Source organism: Plectropomus leopardus, chromosome 13 (assembly GCF_026936395.1).
Source record: "Plectropomus leopardus strain MGB_pleo_1.0 chromosome 13, ASM2693639v1, whole genome shotgun sequence".
Taxonomy (NCBI): Eukaryota; Metazoa; Chordata; class Actinopteri; order Perciformes; family Serranidae; genus Plectropomus; species Plectropomus leopardus.
This window is the reverse complement of record NC_142188.1, coordinates 17,243,911-17,265,444: the sequence shown is the minus strand read 5'-3', so window position 1 is coordinate 17,265,444 and position 21,534 is coordinate 17,243,911. Positions and strand designations below refer to the sequence as shown.

The 21,534-nt window shown below is 40.2% G+C and overlaps 1 protein-coding gene across 8 annotated transcripts in view; it reads left to right on the top strand.

Annotated features, from left to right (window-relative positions):
* The window catches only part of marchf8 (membrane-associated ring finger (C3HC4) 8), a 93,624-nt gene that overhangs the window by 60,232 nt on the left and 11,858 nt on the right, over window positions 1-21,534 (top strand). For 5 of the 8 annotated variants that reach the window (XM_088086992.1, XM_042502156.2, XM_088086989.1 and 2 more), the window contains 3 exons: window positions 3,441-3,491; window positions 12,785-12,864; window positions 13,285-14,208. In XM_088086992.1, coding sequence (XP_087943118.1) covers window positions 3,441-3,491; window positions 12,785-12,864; window positions 13,285-14,208 — 1,055 coding nt within the window. The remainder of the gene's footprint in view (window positions 1-3,440; window positions 3,492-12,784; window positions 12,865-13,284; window positions 14,209-21,534) is intronic. The other 3 variants (XM_088086995.1, XM_088086994.1, XM_088086991.1) reach the window with 2 other exon arrangements.

Below are 21,534 nucleotides of genomic sequence, written 5' to 3'. Positions count from 1 at the left end.
GTGTGACGGCTCCATGTATTTAACTCTGGCCAGTAAGACAGAGCCCTCACCGACAGGCATTGTTTGACTGCTCTGAATCTGCATCCATGCAAGTGCTGGAAAGTGTGACACGCAGAATGCAGAATGCAGAATGCCAGAAAACTGCACTTTTAAATGTAACTAGCCTGTTTTTCCCCTTTTTATTGGTGCCTTCTGTGTTTCGTTCGCTTTGTTCATTAAAGGAGGCTGGAAATCATTTCCTTTAATTTGTTTTTTATTCAACAAACAATTTGTTGAATTTTAGCAGTATATTGAAAGCAGCAGAAAACAGACTGCACTGTAATATCTATTTATTGCAAGTAATATTGTTAGTGTGGTATTCAACATAATAATGGCATGTTTTCCTCATATTGTGTTTTTTTCTAGTGTTTATGTGTGTATCTTGTGTTTAAATGTCCTCAGGAGTTTTTTAGTGAGTTGGGTCTAAAATAAGGATGGAGATGTTGAAAAAAGCAGAGTGATGGAGAGACTTGGCACACACAGTGGTCCTCCATCACCATGGCAACTAGTCACAGTGAGGACATGAGTGAAGTGCTGAAGTGATTAAGAATTGGAGGCACGTTGGGGACTCTCTTAGTGGTATGATGTGTGTAGACTTGTGGTTCATGAGTTTCTGGTGGCAAGGTTAATGTACTTACTGTTGGGCAAGGAAAGCAGAGGTAACACGTGCGGACAGTTCTCAGGGTCGAGATCAGGGCTGGATTACACCTGGCCACACACTTCTAGGGGCCCCAAAGGTTTCAGGTTCACTACAAAATCTCCTCAGTTTCTGTTTTCTTTAAAGTCCCCAAAACATTACCCTCTTAAAAGACCTTTATTTGATCTGATTTTATCTTTATTTGATAGGACAGATGTAGCGTGAAAAGGGAAAGAGAGAGGGGGGATGACATGCAGCAAAGGGCCATGGGTTAGAGTCGAACCCATAGCTGCTTCCACAGGGACATAGCCTTTGTACATGGGGCGCCCGCTCTACCAGGTATGCCACCAGATGCCCCAAGAAGTGAAATATCTGCTAACATATCAGGAAAGCTATAGGTATGCAATTTCTTTCTCTCAGCAAGTTGTCCACCAGATTGAAATTTCTCAACTATTGGCTCTGGGGGTCTGAAAAGTCACTAAATACAGTGAGAAAGTTGCCAAGTTGGCAACACGAGGTGCAAATTCTTAGATAAATTTGAGTGTAATCAAATTATCACAAACTGACTGACACTCTTGAAATACTGGCTCAGGTTGTATTGTTCCTGCAGAGGAATACTGGTTGATTTCTAGATCTGTGGTTGTCTAATAATGCTGCCATGTGTTGTATGCAATCTTAGCTGTATTTGGGAGCTTGGAGGAAATGTTTGCCTCCTTACAGTTTAATCTGTCTGTGCTTCTACTGTATGTGTACAGTGTAGACAGTAAACAGAGCTGATTTCCCTTTGCAGAGATTTGTTTGTGTCCAAAGCACCACAGCCTTGTCAGCCCCTGTGTGAACTCAGCGTTATGTAACTATGATTGATTACTCATTAAGAAACCACGCAAGGCTTTAATACCAACACTGAAAGCACTACAACGCTCAATGACTGTTTATCTGAGTCCGGTGAAAGACGAGAACACTGATTGGGAATCAAGGATCATTAAAGCCTCAGAACAAAACTTGAGTCTGCTGAGTGCTGACAGTATTGGCCTGTTTCGCTCCCTGGGTAATGATACAAAAATTGTGACACCATTTGATCTGGAATTTGGATGGATGCATTATGTAATCGGCTTGTCCTCCTTTCGTCTCACGCCAGAAGAAGTTGATTCACCAAGTGGAGATGCCAAACAGCTCAGGCTCAGCTGCTGAGAAATGTAGCTTTGCTGTGCTCATTATCAGACAAACCATGGATCAATCCTTCATGTTCTGCAATAGCCTTTTACAAGATTTATTCACACATTATCATATCTACACCAAAAAAAAAATAATAATAATAATAATAATACTTAAGTCTTCATCCTTTTTTATCCATGCTAGCAGCATCATTTTTAGGATGGCAATTGGTCGGACCACCACTTTGGTCCACACTATCTGAACAACTACAATTCCCATGAAATTTGCTGCAGTCATTCATGTTGCCAATCGGACGAGTTCTACTAACTTTGCTGATCTCCTGATGCTGCCCATAGTGCAACAGCAGGTCAAATTTTCACTAATCTTGTGAAATATCTTAATCTCTTCTAGATGGATGCATAGACTTTGGTGCAGACATTTGTGTGCCCCTCAGGATGGATTGTAAATAACTCTTCATAACACAATCATGGGATCACAGTCATTGTGTCCACGATTGCCTGCAAGTCTAATGCCATTACAGCTTTAACTGTACTTTGTGTTTGTAGCTTTGCATAGCCAAACCTGTCAAAATGTCTGGCTAAACCAATAATAATTCCACACTTTGCGAAAAAAAAAATGCTCTGGGTTGTTTGTATTTCTTTAAACCAGTCACAATTGTTTTGTGTAATCCCAAGATTTAGCAACAGCACTCTTGCATTATATTGTTGAAATGTAAGTTGTTTTGGTGAAACATTTGCACATGGAGAGGTGAGTGCTGGCTTCTAAATGGCAAAATAATGCAAAGGAAAATGCTACACATACATACGGTTGTTGTTTTTGTTGTTTCAACAACAAAGTGTAGAGATAGGTGTTGCTATGTAGGACTTCATTTAGCATTAGGGATTTTAAAAATGGTACAATGCTATTGTCTAACATAGGTATCCAACTGCTATAACCAAAGTCTACATCCGCTTACTGTATCTAGTACAGATACTTTGCTTTTTAATCCTCACTGCGTGTGTTCATCTCTTACTTTTGTGAGAAAAAATGATCTGAAGCTCAAAACAGAGGTTGTTCTGTAAAATGTTTTTGAATAATGAATAAATAAAGCCACTTCTGATCAAATCATATCAGTTTCAGGCTTAAAATAGGCTAACAACTTTCTGGTATAATCCCCTGCCACTTTGAGTTTCAAGCCTGTCCAGCTTATTTTATTGCTTAAACAGATACAAATAACAATACAGATAATGGTGCACTCGCTTGTCCCTACTAATTCACAAATGTTAGCATGCCAACATGCTAATGGCTGGTGAGCTTAGTAAACATTATAACTGTTAGACGTCAGCAGCATCAGCATTAGCTCAAGCAGCTGCATACCTACTTGAACACATGCAGGCTCTTGTTGAATGTTACGTTTGCAAACACCATAAATGTTCCATTTCAAAATTAGCACCATTCATGACAAATAAAATGTGAGGCAGATAGTAAATGTGGGGTATGTGCCAGTTCTCATTGTGCAGAGTGCATATGCAGGAAGAACAGCATTTCTTTTCTGTTTCTGAATGTTTTTTTTCCCATCCACTTGAACTGTCTTTCTTCTCTTTCACAGAATGAAAAGCCTCTGGGTCATTCTGCAAGCAGGTCCAGCAATATATCGAAGGTGAGCGATGCACACACACAGAAAATATTTGAATGAATGACGTATGGCCCTACTCCAACACAGAGAGAGAAAGGAGAGAGAGCCAAAGGACAGAAGTGTTATGTTGAGGTGAGGTGTGGAGGAGGGCAGAGACTGACAGGATGGACAGACATGTGAGGTGAAGTGAGATCAGTTGATAGAGGAACCCGTCTCTCTCACATCACATCACCCAAATCAGAGCTGCCCCTCTGATCAGCCTCCATAGAGCAGACGTGGCCTCACACCTCGTCTCCTCAGCTCGCTGTGGCTCTCTGTCAGACAGCATGTTGCTCTGTGTCTTTCTTCCTCCCTCTCCTCATCTTCTCTCAGCCACACCTCGCATTGAACCTGACTCCACGGTTTCAGTCCTTTTTCTCGTGAGCCTCTTATAGGATAAACCTTTTACTCGTGCTTATGGATGTCAGGGTCACTTCATCACTGTGGGACTGCTCATGTCCGATCCACAAGCCGTCACTCCTTAAACGTGAGCGAGGTGGAAGTTATTGCACCCGAGTAACACATAAACCAACACTCATTCTTCGGGTCACAGTTCTGGTTAAACACAAATTTACTGTTTCCTGAGACAATATGCAACTCTCACACCAGAGAGGTGTGTATGCTGTATTTAGTAAAACAAACACTGACCGCTTAACAAAAAGAGACTCACTGATTATTATTGGTTCATTAAATGCATAATACACTTCTCTTTTCATCTGATGGTAAACAAAGAAAGGCTGTAATATGTAGACTGTAGACATCATGCATGTAGCTGCTGAGGATGTTTTAAGTTTCATGCACCTGAACACAGCCTGAGTTATCTAATGCATTGCATCAGATCCAATATTTTATGTGTATTTTCTGTTTAATAACATGACACAATATTTACATTTTTGTGTGCAGTACAGCTGCACATTCAGTTTTTGCTGTAATTTTTGGATATAATGACATTTTCTGCATTCACCTAAACCATTTGAGTTTTATAGCCTTTTAACTAGTTATTATTATTACAATTTTTTACTCTTCTCTACTTAATTTGTGCCTTCTTCGGTCCTTGTGCTGCTGCAACACCTGAGTTCACCCCCATCAATATAGGCCCATCCTGTCATATCTTATCTTATTAGTGTTTTGTTAGTGAAACCAAAAGTCAGTGGACCCAAAATGTTATCGTCCATTGCATTGTTAAATTGTGCTTTGTGCACAACTGCAGTGAGTACAAAGTCTGTCAAAGTTGAAGGAGGACATACCTGCAACATCAAACATTTACAGTCAAATTAAACTTTAAAGTACACTGACATAACAGCAAGATAATGGTTATAAACTTAAGATTTTCTGATTCAGTAGTATAGTAAACCTCAGTCATGTCCATTTGTACTTAGCCAAGAAGTCTCAGTGCCAGGTATCTGATGCATAAATGTAGGGGCGGATTTAATTAGTTAGTAATTTCTGGACACCATGCATTGTCATTGAACGTCCTACCTATGCCACCATTTCTCTGACAAATGTGTGTGCAATGGAGTGATAGACATAAAATATGAACAAGGCTCTTAAGTTTGACAGATTTAATTAATAACTAGCAGTCTGTCTGCCAGCTGGTGTTTCCTACTCCTTCCTAAAGGGAAATACCACTGACTGGCAGCTTTTAAATCTGTATTAATTGTTCTCTGGATGGACAAGTCTGCCGGGAATCTCCACTGTTAAAGAAAGTGCATCAGTTTGGGTAAAGGTTACTGGTTTGAATCATGGACCAGTTTGGAGTTCCTAAGCAAGGACATAAAGAAGGCGTCCTCTCCAAACTCAAACAGACATTGTTAAAGACTTAAACTGTAATATATGATTTAAAAGCAGACTGCTATAGAGGTGTTATATATTTTCTTCTTGAAACCACTCTCTGTGGAAGCTGCTTAAATCAGAATATGATCTGAAAGAATACAGAAGATTATTTTATGCATATATGCAGTTTCCTCCGCACTCTGTAGTATTGGCAGGATGAGACCGAAGATTTTCATATTTTCACCAGCAATTTAAAAGCCCCCTTTTTTCGGGGGGCTGTAATAATAGTAAAATATAAAATTTAGGTCAAGTTCATTAATGTTGCAATTGTCCATAAAATGAAAGATGAGGACATTTATGGATCACAGTAAAATGTGCAGCTGAATTTGAGTTAATCTACACATATGCTGCTGCTGATGACCGTTACATGGATGATCTTGACCGACGTGTTTGTTTCCATTCATGTCCACATGAGCTCCAGCCAAAATAAATGCACCAAAACAACCCTGCGTTGCTTCACATGGCACAGATTCAAGCTGAATCACATCGGCTTGTGTCAGATCAAATCAAAAATGAATGTGCTCGTGTCCAGTTGTTGACCTACTTAAAAAGATATCTCTTTACATAAATAATCACAGCGTCGGCCTGAGAGGAATATTTCATAACATCTCCAGCTTGGCAGGAGAATACAGTCTGAAGATCTGTGTGTGTGAGAGCACAAACATCCAAAGAATTTGTTCATTCTGTCAAAGCACCTGCTCTAGTTTTATACTGAAAACCAGGCAGGATTGTAGTGGTCGCTTTTTGGTGTAGACTGTACCAAACTGTTGGTGTTCCCTTTAACCGAACAGCGTTTTCCTCTTTGAAAATGACTCAGAAAAAAATCCCCTCTCGAGGTATCCGATTACACACTGGAATACCTGTCATGAGGCACACAGGCCAGGACAGAGACATTTATATAACAACAGGAAAACAAGCTGTAGCGTTTAGCCAGGAGGTAAATTGTTTCATAAAGATGACATTGCCTCCATCAGTGAGCCTGTCACTGTGGGGGATTAAGGTGTATGATCTCACATATAAATGCAGATGTATATCTAAAGCCAAAAACTCATTACCACCCGTCTGTTGTGCATTTCTTTGTTTATTGATTCATGTATTCAGACAGCGTCATTCATCGAGCTGTTTGTGTGTTGAGATTCGTAAAAAGAAAGGTGGAGTTGAGGTCAGATAATCAGCATTTTTGTTAGATGAAAGAATGGTCGGTGTAGAATATATATAAAAGCAACTCTGAAAGCTTTAGTGGGCTGAGGATTGCCTGGCGATTTGGCAAGAGTTGATTTTCCACTCGGCGAGGCTTAGCTGTAGCTGGTTCTCTCTGTAGCAGCATGCCAGGAAGCTGCGTGATGCCTCCTACATTGTTTGTGAAGGAATTAAACTATTACATTCCTCATGAAGACACAAAGCAGTGGTCTACTGTTCAGAGGGCTGCTGCTCACTCAACCAAACATCTGGTGGTGCTCTAAAATTCAAGCTGCTGCAGTTTTGCTGTGTTTCAGGCCTCATCGCTGCGGTGCATAAACTGGGTCTGTCTTGCAGATCCCTACTGGACCAGCTCTTCTGCTTTGTGCAGCTTGGCAGACCACTGATGCTGAAACCAGGCTCTGAGCCAAGCTACTATTTTAAACAAATTAAGTTAATTGTTAATTTCTTGGAACACATCCTAGTTTGTTTTGTCATCTTTGTTGAATTGCTCAGTTTGGCAGCTTTGCTCATGTTTACTGGTTGCTGGCTCCAGTCCTCGGAGAATGGTTTCATTACAAAATACTTTTGGTGGAAGATGTCATTATTGCTAATTTGTCTGCAAAGTTGTAAAATGACACCTTAAGGGGATAGCAAAAAAATGTATCAGCACTGATGGAAATGCAAAAAACTAAAGATATCCCAAAAGTTGCCTCTCTTCTGGGTGCCATCACAGGATAAACCACACGAACCAAAAATGAAGTCAAAATTCCAGTGTATACCAGGATACTCAGGCTGACACTTATTTTATTGACTGCTCACATTTAATGATAAAAAAAGAAGTGAACTACACGTTCTGCATGTTGCTTCATCAGATTCGTTTGTGATGGAAATGCACTTTATCTCTGAAGCAGGCTGAGCACATTTACAGTTGCTGCAGCTGGGTCACACCAGGCTATCAGCTATTTAGGGCTGCAATTATATTGATTATTTTTCTATAATAGAGTTTTCAATTATAGATTTTCCCTTTTTTATTGAAAACATGACAGGAAGATTTTTTCTATTACAGTCGCTTATTAATTTTCTGCCGAGTGACTGATCAGTTAATCAAATGATCATGTCAGATCCACAGCTATCACAGAAGTCTAACAAGAACACTAATATTATAGCCTGCAGGCTAAAATGGGAGAGACCTCTCAATGGCTAAGCAATCTTCTGCTGTGGAGAGGTCAGCAACAAAATGTATTTTAGCAACCAAAAAAAATCAATATCAATTTAAGTTTAGATTTAAAATATCTTCACTGCTGTCAGACAGTGAATTCCAATGACAAAATGAAGCTTAGTTATATATCGCTTTCTTCAGAGCCAGTCTCCATTGGAAAAATACCCCGTATGCAAAAAGTGTTTTTATTATAACATTATTGCTGATAAGCATTCAATAATGTAGCTGGCTGAGGTAATGCTAAGTTAAACTATGTTATATCTGTCTAGATGTTCAAAACTACATACTTAAGATGCTATCATATATTTTAAACATATGTAAAATCTTTATCTTCAAAGTCACTCGTAACGAACAGCTGTATAATACAACATACAAGGCATAAGGTAGATTTATTAGTCATTTTTTGAATATAGGTAATATAATGGAGTATAGTGTCATAGTCATATAGAGTAAAAAGTACAATATTCCCAGATAGAATATGGTGAGGTAGAAGTTAAAGTACTTTAAAGCAGCGCTTCCCAACCCTCTCCTCAAGTACCAGTAGTGCTTCAGGTTTTATATCTCTCCCTGCTCCCACACAGCTGATTTAAATGACCAACTCATCGTGAACTCCTGAAGCTGTTTGATGACAAGCTGATCATTTAATTCAGCTGTGTTGCAGCAGGGAGAGATCTAAAACATGAAGGGCAAGTCGTACTCGAGGAGAGGTTTGGGAAACGCTGCCTTAAAAAGAGAGTTCAGATTTTTGAAGTCGGTTCGTATGGATCTATAGACAGTATATCACATGCAGCGGATGTCAGTCTGCATGGCCCTAGTTTGAAGAAGGAGGCTAGAGTCTGCCACAAAAAGTAAGCAGTATACTTCTGTGGAGGGGTCAGCAACAAAACGTGTTTTAGCCACATAAAAAATCCATATCAGTTTAAATCTACACTATAGTTAAAATAGTTTTGTGGCTTTACTTTTTCATCAGACAGCCCGTTTTGATGGGGAAGCTGTAAACGGGTTCAGTTCCCCGTCTATGCTTTCGTGAAAGCTGACAAAAACCGTAATTTCAAACACCAAAATCACTCAATAATACAAACACAATTGTTCAAGGCAATATTAGACAAACAGTTCCTGTGTTCAGCGATGTTAAATCATTTTCTAAATGGAGTCTGGCTTTGAAGAGAATGATATAAGTGCTTCATTTTTCTGTCAGAACTCACTGCCTGACATTACGGTAAAGCTGTGAAAATACTTTTAATATGCGTGCACTTAAACTGATACTGATTAAGGTGGGGCTTTTTTTAGGTGGCTAAAATATGTTTTGTTGCTGACCCCGTCCACAGTACCTCGCTTAAGCTTCCATGTGATACTCCAGACTGCTTCTCCAAAATGGGGGCGTGTACTATAATAAATCTATGTCCATCTGAACTATTCATTTAAGCTGTACAAGGGATCTTTGTGTTGCGGCAATCATTTCAGACCTGAGTTAAACAACACTTTGCAGTCGTTCTTAATCTGAACCAGCAACATCTGGTCCAATCACACAGTCTGTTCAGCGATGTGTCCAGCTTGCTAGAAGCCTCTCACTGGGAGGCAGTGATTCATTGTTCCTGTTAGATTTTAAAGGTTATTCTTTTAAAAGCCCCTGTGGCTAGAAAATGAGAGCAATAGTTCTCTGCAGGTAAAGATGGAAAAGGTAAAAGAAGAATGAAGTCAGAGCTAATAGCGGATGTGATAAAAGAGGTGTTAGAGGTATAAAAGAATGGAGAAAAGGTATAACAAGCAGAGAAGAGGATGATTTATGCGTGGACAAAGTGTAGCCTAAGTGTGTGGAGAGTGGGAGTGCTCAAGGAGAGAGGTTAAATAAGTAGTTATCATAATGACTGGAGAGACTGTTTCCAAGCACAATAAACAGGGGTTCATTACAGTGAGAGTATGATGTCAGGCTGGATTATATCTAATTAGCACATCAGAGCCAAAGAACTGAATGAACCAAGGACTGAGTGGATAAAGTAAAGAGTATAAACACACTTATTTTCACAGTTTTACAGCTTTTAGAGTAAAACGTGGCCACCTGACACCATTTTTCAGCCGTTGTTGAGACACCATCTCCTGCAGTGTTTGGGTTCTCCATTAAAGGCTGGCACTCATTTGCTCATCAAAGGTCCTCGGCATAAGAGAGGGCAGTTATGAGAGAGCAGATGTCTGAAGTGAGTCATACAGACATTTAGGAAGTTAATCATTACTATCTCGACTATGTCATCACTTTGCTGTTTGAGTTTGCTCAGAGACAGTTGGGTATCTGTCTGCCAACTCACACCAGATGACAACATGAATGATTAACAGAGGCAAGATGGCACTGAATATCATGTTCACACATCGATAAGGAATAAAGATACCATCCGGTGTCGTCACTGTAAACATGATTTACGTCTTTTTTATCAGTTTACAGTCAGATTTCAGCCACATGATGCTTAAGCTGGGCATCTTCTTTTTATGCTGGCCTTACACTAAAAGACTTTCCAAGCGACTTCTTACTTTCACAGATACATTTCCAGTGTCTGAATTAAATAATGAGTTTTACCTGAGTGAGTAGGTGTTCCTATGATCTCGATTGTAACGGTACCGTAAATCTCAAGATGGGGGTGTGAATGAGTGCAGCGGCTGTATGTTTGAATTCGCACTGTAGAGTAGCACTACTAATTTCGATGTACAATGACAATAAAGGCAATTCAGATTCGGATTCTGCCTTAGGAAATATTTCTGTTTCTCAGTATCAGTGTACATATTATTATTTTTTTTTTTGATTATTATTATTATTATTATTATTATTATTAGTAGTAGTAGTAGTAGTAGTAGTAGTAGTAGTAGTAGTAGTAATCATAATAATAATGATATAAATACAAACACATTTTGACTATAATTTAAATTTCAAATGTAATTTTAAAAACATTTTTAATTAATGGAAGTATGTCTAAAAAGTCAATAATTCAAGATTCTCTATCCAGCTGCATTTTATCAAAACCATAGATGAACAAATGTACACAGTATGAAAGCCAAAATCAATTTTTACACCGTTAACCTTGAAACTGGTATATCACTGCAACCCTAGTCCTGATATGTCGCCTTTGACCTTGTGTTTCTAGAATTTTGTGTTTTTGTGCATTCATGATGAGTTAGTAATATTTCTTAAAATTTATTTTAATTTGGCAGTGTATAGTAGGCATAAGTTGTTGTTAAAGTGTTGAGCTGAAGCAGTTATATATATAGTGCTGGCTGCTATTATGTTTTGTTGCTTTGATCTGATCTTCGTGTCTCTCCCGCACTGCAGAGCTTCCGTCTTTTTGCACTTATATTCTACACGCCTGCAGGAGCCCCAAACAGCAGCCATGAATGTCAACTATTGAAATAAGAATTAGATATTCAAGAGACATTAAAAGCAACCTTGGATGAACTGTTAAGGAAGGACAATAGAAAAAAGTGAGGGGCAGCATGTTTGTGTATTTGCGAGCAAGTGAAAAAAAGCAGTTAAAGAGAAACTGTGCTGTTCATGTACAGAAAAACAGAGCAAAGGGCAGAGCTAGACATTGAATTTTCGATCGATCGGTGTCAGGCCATGAGCTATAAATTTCCCCTTAGTAAGGAATGAAATCAATAGGTAATTAGTTTCTTATTGAAATGACCAGGCCCCCTGTGTCTTTACGTTAGCAACCCAAACACCATCTGATCCTGTTCTTTACTGTCGCTCCTCGCTCACTCTGTACGTTGTCACTAATCACACGTTGGATACGCTGAAAAGAGGACCTATCATGTTCATTTTCAGGCTCATTCTTGTATTTTTGGTTTCTAGTAGAGCATGTTCACATGCTTTAATATTCAAAAAAACACTTCTCCTCACACCACGTGCTCTGTCTGTGCTGTAATGCCTTTATTCTCTCTCTGTCAATGTGCTAAATGTAGAAGTAGAAATAGCATAACATAAATGCTGGGAACAGCTAGCCTCACTCTGTCCAAAGTTTAAAGAAAATCCTGGAGTTACTTTGAGCGGAGACTTCAGGAAGTCACAAGTAGTTTTCTTTGCCAAATGTCTAATTTGGGAAGCCAGGGGATCTCGCAAGTGACACACTTTCCTGGAAAAGCCTGGCCTCTGGCTGTTGTCGCCACTGCTGGAGAAACGTAAAACAGTGCCACAGTTTCTAAAAGCTGATTGATGCTCTGAAAATGTTCTGGTTCTTCCAGAAATAGAAGCTCTTAACTGAGGAACACAAAAACACTAGAGATGCCACATCTGTCTATCCCACTGCAAAACAGTGAAATGGTGCTTGCAGTGTGCACCAGCAAGTTACTCTAATTTGTGGTTACTGGGCTGACTAATTTGGGTTTAGGAGGTGTTGGTCAATAACAATTTAGAACATCCTATGTGTAAGATAGTACAGTATATATAATATAATATATGTATATATAATTTATTATTAAAAAAGTTATAAAAATGACAAGTATGAATAATAAAGTTTCCCTTTAAACTATTTTAAATAATCCTTGCTGTGCCATTTGTGTAACATAAATATTGGTGAAAGCTCCAATGGATCATACTGAAAGTATTTTGTATAATAACAACCTTCTACCTGCAGGTACATCTGTTTAAAAACTCTCTGTGGAGGCTGAACAAGTCTACAGCCTCACGTCCTCCAGCTGTGCCTCTCGCAGCGCCTCATTCTTCATAACTCTCCCTCTGTCTCACAGTCTGTTTCCTGAGCGCTCTGCTCTGTGGCAGCTTGGTGTTTCGCCTGCACTGTGACGCACTGAGGCAGATTTTGCCTGGCACTACTTTAATCAGACAGATTAACTGACAGTATTGTGTTTTTTCCTTTTTTTTTTTTATCATCCTGTGCATCAGTGCATGAAGCGCTTTTACTCTTTCTATAAAGATCAGATTCAGGCGCCTGATTATTCTCAGCGCACAGGACCTTTTCTGGCAACACAGGAAATGTGATTTGATCCTGTCTGCTGAATAATACAGTGGTTATTTCTTTAATTATATCTTTGTTTTGTTCTTCAGGCGGGGAGTCCAACTTCAGTCAACGCTCCATGCAGTTTCTCTAGGACGTCAGTTTCCCCCTCCAGCCAGGACATCTGCAGGTACAAAACACTTCAGCCTCATTTTACTTTTACTGTCAGTGATGACATTTATATATCCACAGTGATATGAAGACCTGAGGACAATACATTTAATCTATTTATCACCATCACTGGTGCAGAATCTAATCAGCGGGTGATGTTTACCCTTAGAGCAATACACCGCCAATGTGTGAGGTAGCTCTGGTTTCTTGTCACCTGCTGTTAAATGAGTTTTATAGTATCGTGGGTCATTCAGTGTTTGGTATTTTCATGCAGAGGCAAAACCCCAAACTTTGTATCACCTTTTTATTTTCAAATGCATGATGTCTTTTCCATTTCTCTTTTTTGTCTTTTCCCGTTCCTTCTCCTGCTGTCCTTTACCGCCGTCGTCAAACACGTTCCTCTTTCATAAACACACGTGCACAAACACTTTGACACCAGCAGTCAAGATCAGGACTGTCAGAAGCAGACTGCAGTGGTTCTGTTGAATTCAAACGGTAAAACCTGTCAAGGCTCAGGAGGTCTTTCAGTGACCACCCTCTGCACAGACGCCCTGATACCCTCCAAACACACAAAACAACGAGACTGGCTCTCCCTGCTTCGCCCCTCCTCTGTCAGCCTCCAGCCAGGCAGTTCGCTCAGGTTTTCTGTTTCTCTAAATGATGTGGGCCAACGCGTGGACAGTCTTTGTCGCGGTCTGCACTTTATAGACCGCACTTGCTCCGAGGGAGAGCTGGAGCTTAAGCCTGAGGCCGTTCAGCCACCCGGCTCGGATCGAAGGGCGCACACACTCAACGGCAACCTGGCTCCCACACAAACCCCTGCCCTCTCAACACACACCCAGCCCCACCTCGTCCCCTCCTTCACCAACAACTACAAATACATGTTGGGCATCCCTCCTGCTAATTCTCCTCCATCTAACCCAGCCATCACTGCCCCACCTCCTCCTTCCAGCACCCACCACCTTCACGCTCACCACTCCCCAAGCGCCAACTTCCTCCGTCTCCTCCTCCCCTTCTCTCGATCCTCTACCTCGGCCAGCCTGCAGTGCTCCGAGCTGGGCAGCTATGCCTCTCACCTCCACATCAAGTCCTCTAGCGCCCTGCTAGAAGGCAGCGAGTCAGGGTTTCCTGCTGAGGATCTACTGGGAGATGACGATGTGTTTGAGGAGGACCAGCCCAGTCCAGCTCCAAAGGGAACCGATCAGCCAGCTGCCCCAGAAACAGCTGCCGTGGCTGGAACAGGAGCTCTTCTAGCCCCCCTGTGCTATATGGATGAAGACAGCGACTTGGACTGCTGCCCGTCCCCTTTGTCAGAGAAAACTGGGCCACTGTCACCCTATTCATTCTCTGGAGACTGGTGCAGGTGGGTGACTGTCTGGATGGTGTAATCCACACCCACCCTTCCTGTGACTTGGTAGAACCCAGACTATCCCTGTGCCGTTAACATGGCAGTGAATCCCAGAGCCCAGTGGAGTAGTGGAGAGCTTCTCTAACTGTAGTGTAAAAACCCAGCAAATATTCACCACAGCAGTATTTGTCCTCAAAACCTCTGCTTTGGAGAGGAGCAGTTAATCAGGAGAGCCTGACACATAGATACGTTATTCTGCACACACACACTGCAACACCATAAGCTGCCCTGATTCAACCCCTCATGTGTGTCTTCACCAGAAATATGAGTTCATTTCATTTCATACCATTTCATTTCACTCCGCCATTATCTCTGTGGTTTGCCATGTTTGTCTTTGTTCTGTCAAGCTGTGTTTTTTAAATAATTCCTCCTCGTTACTAGATCGATGAAGCATTTAAAGTGTCTTACATGGGCTGCAAAAATTTGTGATTGATTTTGCCTGTAAGCTTTAATCTTTTCCGTAGAGGCAGGAGTAGAGAACAATGTTAAAGAAAAGATAGAGGGGCAGAGGTTGGGGAAGAAAATGTAATAGTATTGAGGAATGGAGTGTGTGTCCGTCTGAGAAATAGTGGCAGACGGGGCATAATAAACGATGCTGAACTGATGGAGTCTGTCTGATTGGGTCGACAGGGCCGTCGTCAGTCTTTTCACGTTGCAGTCTGTGTGCAATGTGATGGGCAGAGCCAGGCTATGTAAGAAAGGACAGATTGTGAGTAATATCTGATTTCAGACCAGGTCATGACTCGGTGGCCCCTACAGACAAGGCTTGGTGGCAGTAGATCTCACTGAATTGCCCAAGAAAATAAATCTGAGCCCTACATAGATCACGATGAGGCCCTCTGAGTTACAGTATCCCTCTGTCAATACTCAACCTGACAGCAGTTCACTGGATTGATGAGTGTAAGGTCTTAAACGTAAAGGAATGTCAGTTATGTCTGTCTTATGTTTTTTTGGCCCCTCGGCTGTGGTCTATGCATGTAGTCTGTTCCAGATTATACATTTTATACGTCAGCTGTGGGCTGAGAAAGAAACAAGAGCTTAGAATTGGCAAGGTGACCAAGATCAGAGATCAGGAGACAGATTATTGGCTTCAAATAGCCTGTGTAGTCTGACTGCACACACTCACTCACTCTGACAAACACATCGTGGCAGCTCTCTGTCAGGTGGCTGGAAGCGTGAGCTCAGGGCTCAGAGCGTGACCTCACCTGTAAAAGTGCACGTGGGTGGTTGTTTTGAACACATGAATGGCATGTTGATTATTAGCCAGCCTTGTTATTGACAACATTTCAGACAGTAATGGTTGGAAGTCTCTCAAGAGCTGACTTGGTTACTGTCCTTACCAGAAAATGTCACTGTTTAGAAACTGCTGATGTGATTTTTACCTTAATAATGTGAGTATGTGTTATTGAACTGTGGTAAACTTCATCTTACCAACGCCAAGATCTCCCTTCTCGATTTTCGCGTTCTTTAGGGCTGCTATTCAAACTACAAATTGTATTTCCACACTTTTATTTGCCCCCCAGACATGGACACAAAGAGCAAAGTTTAACGTTTTAATGTTGCCCTGGTTCCCTTTGTCAAAAAGCCTGTGGGACTTTTCTGTTTCATTTTGGTTCGTTGCAGAAAACTAGATCTGTGGTAAACAAATGTTTATGACCCTTAACTTTTTTGTTCAGCAAGATAATCTTCATAGATACACACCACTTATAGGATTTATGAACCTAAATGCAATCACCAGAAGTAAAAAGCTAATGCTAGGCTAAAAGGAACTACACTACGGTTGTATTGCTACCACTATTAGACTGTAAAGCCTCGCTTGACTTGTTCTGTAGTTTTATTTAGCCACTTAGAAACTGCCTATCTTAAGACGCCTAAAAGCATCTTAAGAAAGGTTTGAGTGGTTTTGAGTGGGCTATTTGATGTATTTATGTTGTAGAACAAAACATAAAAGTATCTTAAGCTTGTTTTAACCACTGACCTTATTTCAGGCATCTAACCAGCAACCCATTCAAAAAACCCATTGCCTTTGACATGAGAGAACCTGAGGTGCTAAAATGCTGATTAATTTCTGGGTTTTTTCTAGGACTTATTACTGGGGTTCTCTATAGAAGCACATGAAGAGCGAGCCATCCCTGTTTCTCTCTTAAACTCAGACCAAACTCCATTCAAACAGTAAAACTATGCAGTACTGATCAAATATAAAACCGAGATGTTGTTACTGTGTTGCCTATTTCTTGTTGGTCTGAGTGTTTATTGGTCAGGTGCGGTGTAGTGCATTCTGGTAGTAGTAGTTTTTTTTCCTCTTGAACAAAAGCAAGTTCCACAGCTCTTTTTCTCTGTTTTCTCCAGTCATGTAGCACCAATTTCAAAAATATCTGCATCTTTCTACTGCATGGAATGGACAGCCTTTTTTTTTTTTTTTTAAGTCCACCTTCCCAACATTGAAATACAACTTTAAAGGGACAAAGTTATATCTACATTTAGTGTGTCTCACCAAAATGTCCCCTGTATGTATTGTAACAAATGTTCCAAACATATTTCCTTCTTCAAAGAATATGCCTAAATCTGATTTCTGTGAATATCTGCATAAAAACCTACACTGCTTATGTACATCTACTAGTAATTGTTTTCTTACCTGCCTTTTGGTTGTGAATTGCTACACTGATTGACACTTTGCCGCCACATCTTTTGATCAGCAGAAAGGAGAAAAACAGCGTGTCATTTAATCCGTCTTTCATCTGATAGATGTGGGCAACCTTTGAATTAAATTGTAATTATTGCAGTTAGGCTTACGTTTCTTAGCTCTGACTGCCTTTTCACTCTCTCCAGTTCTTGCATTTGACTCTGTATTCTTTTTCTTTAGTGTTTTATGATTTGCAGGCTTTACTCATTTGCGTTATTGTCCTCTGTGGTCCTCATGCATGTACAGTACAGCACCAGGTACAAACAAAAACATGGCTCCATAAAGCCTCTAAAATTCAAACATCCACATAGCACCTTTAAGCTTTTATGTCTCACAATATAAATCACTAGAGTCTGTGTAATTCTTTAACCTTCCTCAGATAGATAACTCTTTTCTCAGCAAATTTAATATTCTCTTTTAAGGCAAACATGGCCGCAGACAGCGAGAAGTAACCTCTTAAGACATGCATAGAGGGGGAAGGAGTAGAAAGGGGAGATGGCTTCCAGTGGTGCTGCCTCTAATTGAATTGTGTTTTTCTGTGATCACCGTGTCTCTGGCTTAAAGCTTAAACTGCTCAGGCTGAGAACAGGCTGAGAACAGGAGAGAACAAAATGCCTCAGATGTCACACTCTGCCCCCCTATAAAAATCTGTTTAGTGGAAATGCAAAAAAAACAGATGAAAAACAGATGGTGTTGAAAAATTCATTTGAAAATAAATGCATAAACATTTGAGGACGAGGGCAGAGCGAGGAATAGCTGGAGGGAGGGAATCTTATAGAGACACACCGAGAAAGAGAAGAGTGCAAAGATCGGCTAAATACCACAGGAGAGAAGTACGAGGAAACAGACAAGAGCGAACAGGAAGAAAGTGAATGCTCAGCCAGTAATGTTGCTGAGCTTGTTCCCCCTCTCCGCTTGTGATTTCCCGACTCTGTTTTGCTTCTCACATTTTAATCTTGACATACTGTAACGGCGCTTCTGCCATCTTAAAATTACTATTAAACAGGGTGTGTTTTGGCTGCTGAAGCGATGCAAATTAAATTTTAACTCCCCTCCCATGCCTAAATGTGCTTAGGATGTGCTGCCGCTGAGGTAGATACAGTAAATTTAGCTGTTTGGGATTATTCTGTTAAATATTATGATGAAGTACACGTCACTTTGAATGACAAAGCTGCTCTATTTGTAAAATTTCTATCTTTAAAGTGCCTTTTGCAGCAGTTTTTAAAGGGATAGTTCAGATTTTTCAAAGTGGTGTTTTATGGGGTACTTCATAGTCAATGTATTATAAACAATATATTTTAGTCCTGGTCCTGGTTTGGAGAACCACACTGAAATCAACATACAAGCCAAGTAATCTAGTAATGTGGAGGGGTCGGCAATAAAACATACGTGAGTTGCCTAAAAAACTTCCACCTCAAAGAATCAATATCGGTTTAAGAAAATGCTGTATTGGGAATATTGTCAACGCTTTACAATGATATCTAACAGAAGAATGAAGCCATTAAATAGCTCTCTTCAAAGTCAGACTCCACTGAGAAAGAAAGTTTAGTTTACATCACTGAACACAGAAGCTGCTGGTCTTCTGCTCGATCTGTTTATTTGTTTTTAATTACTGTGTCACAATGGTGTTTTAAAGGCTTAGTTCGGATACACCAAAGTTAAACAATAGCACAAGCTAACTCACTGATCTTTGCAGGAGTAGATCAGAAGTTCCCGGGTTCAACAAGCTAAAATTACTGTTTTTCTCAATGGAGTCTGACTCTTTAAAAAATCATATAATGGCTTCATTTTCCAACTGGAAATCATTGTGTGACTTTGAGGCAAAGCAGTAAAGTCCAATAGAATTTCTATCTCTCTAGCTGTACACACTCACACACACACACACACACACACACACACACACACACACACACACACACACACACACTTATTTTGTTATACATGCATACACTAATCTCTGACATCCATATGAACATACACAAATCATTTCAGGGTGCATACATTGGCCTACAGTGCTCCATAATAGAGTAGCAACCACAAAAATAGCATGCATTTGTTGAAAATAGTAAAAACTAAAATTTGAAGCCGTGCCTCTAGATTGAAAGTATAATATCAGAAAATGCATAACTTTTTGATGGCTGTGAAATCCAAAATTGTGCTTTTAGTAAGTTTCAATAGGGCCATTTTTTGTATGAAAGGGTCTTAGAGGGAGCTTTTTTTGCTACACTGAATATTATTGACTTATTATAGGAGCTGAGATTTAATTTCAAAAAACAAAAAAAACAAAACAAAAACAACTTCCTTGCCAAAAGGTATGACACATGCATTACCACAGCCAAAAAGAACGGAAAACACAGCCAAAAACATCGTAAAATAAAAGCCAAAAATATACCTAGTAAGATTATATTTAGATGGGACATGAGTGGCTAAAATACTTTTTTTTTGGTGAACCCATCCACAGCTGCAGATTGCTAAGCTTCTGTGTCAGACTCCAGCCTTCCTCTCTAAAATTGGGGCGTGCTGACTTATATCTTCTGTGTGCGGGCTAATACACTGACTATGAATTTATATATCCAAATATCTGAACTATCCCTTGAAGATAATAGCATCTATAGCTCAAGAGCTTTGCAGTCCTCTTCCACTAATGTTGTTTACTGATCACTTTATTTCCACCTTGGCTCCATATGGAGGTGTAAGGATTCTTCTGTTGTTCTGCCCTCCTACATTAAAAAAAATCCACATCAGCATTAGAATAATTTGTCAAATCTGTCCATTTCAGCAGGCGCCAACCCCTTGATATGAGCACCACGAGAGTCCAGGTCCTCAGGCTGATTTTTGTTTTGTATTTTTTTCTTTAAAGAAGACGACACAACAGTATATGTGGGATGAGAATCTGCAGTTCATCTTGTGATCCATGCAGACAAACACAAACAAAGCAGCTCAGCCATAACCAATAGAAAAAACACTCTTCCAGAGATGTTAATTGTGCCTCCTCTATCCCTTAATCCCTCGTTCCTCATTCCCCTCCTTCCACCTCCTCCTCCATTTGAGAAAACCCATAGAAATGCCCTATTTTTATCCTCCTTTGTTCACTTTGTCTCTTAATCTGGTAATGCTTTGGCCAGATCAGTGTAGTCTGGAAATAGACATTATCTTGCTCACTCACTTTCTAACATGTGTGGGCGTGTGTGGGTGTGCATGTGTGTCTTCATGTGTTCGTATCCTCCCCTGAACCAGGATGAAGACGAACCAATTTGAAACACCCTGCTCTCTTCTCCTTCTCCACCTCCTTTCAATGCCTTTGTTTACTTGTTTGTTTTTTCTGAGAGAGGAGTTGCTGCTCTCTGCATCTCATTCAGGGAATTTATGAATCTGCTAGTAGAAAATGCAGGTTTTGAAGTATCGGTTTAATTTACTGTGTTTGTCACTTGTTGTAGCTGATTTTTTGAGCTTGTTGCTCATTCACTGAGGACCCTGCCCTCTTTTGAACCGCCACAACAAGGTCATTGTCCTGACATTAAATTCTAAGACTGTGACAACTTTAGCTTCTGCTTCCTGCATTTTGTCTCATACCACTGAAACTATTTTGTCAGACTTAAACTGGCTAACTGGTAAAAGTGTGTACACACCCAGGATATATTTCTACGTCAGATAAATTCACTCCTCCTTGGCGCAGGTGACTAATGGCCCCTGTCCTCCAGGCTGACAGACAGCGTCCGATATGTGATCTTGAGGAGGAGAGGGGGACCGTTTCTGTCTGATATTAAATTCTGATTGGTTCCTCTAGCTGAGAAAATTCTATCCGGCAGTCCTTAGAGGGAGAAGACACCTAATCGAATGTTCCAGCTGTCTGTATCTCCCACAATACCTTACAGAAGATCTACAGAAGCTGAAGTCAATTTCACAAAACGCCTGTTAATTTTAAGTTGCATGCAGCAACATTTTAACATATACTAGATTTGAGAAGCTTTAAAAACACAATTACAGTTCATTTTTAGGTCAAAGTTTGTGCTGGTGTATTGTGACTCCCAATTAAGGGTTACCTCTGCAGCAGTCAAAGGGGACATGGAAAGATTGTGAAAAACATTGTGTAAACATTAATGCATAAATAGTAGAAAATAACAAAGAAATGCCTGAAATAATTTTGTAGTAGTAGTAGTATTTGTAATGCGAACTTGATAGCAACCTAAACACTGACAGCTGAATCATAGGACACTTGCAGCGTCTTTTACCATCTGAAAAACATAAGGTCGGGTGCTTGGTGCTGTTCTTGTTCTAACTTTCAAGGGCATTGGCAGGTTGCACCTGATGTTGCCAAATGACCAAAACCTACTTACCAGTAACCAAGAGTTTTGAGCTAATCTTTTTCCACGCGTTGTTGTTTTTTTTAGTTTATTAAAACATTGTCCATGCGACAGTTGTAAGGCTCTGGGTAGCCTTGCACTAAAATGACCAACTTCTCCTCCATATTTACCACAGACTGATATTTATGGAAGAAAGAAAAGATATTTGCCAGCTGTGATCAGTTGTTCCTCATCCCATGAATGGCGGTGTGTTCCTGCGTTCCAGTGCACATAGATGTTTCACTGTTTAGTTGG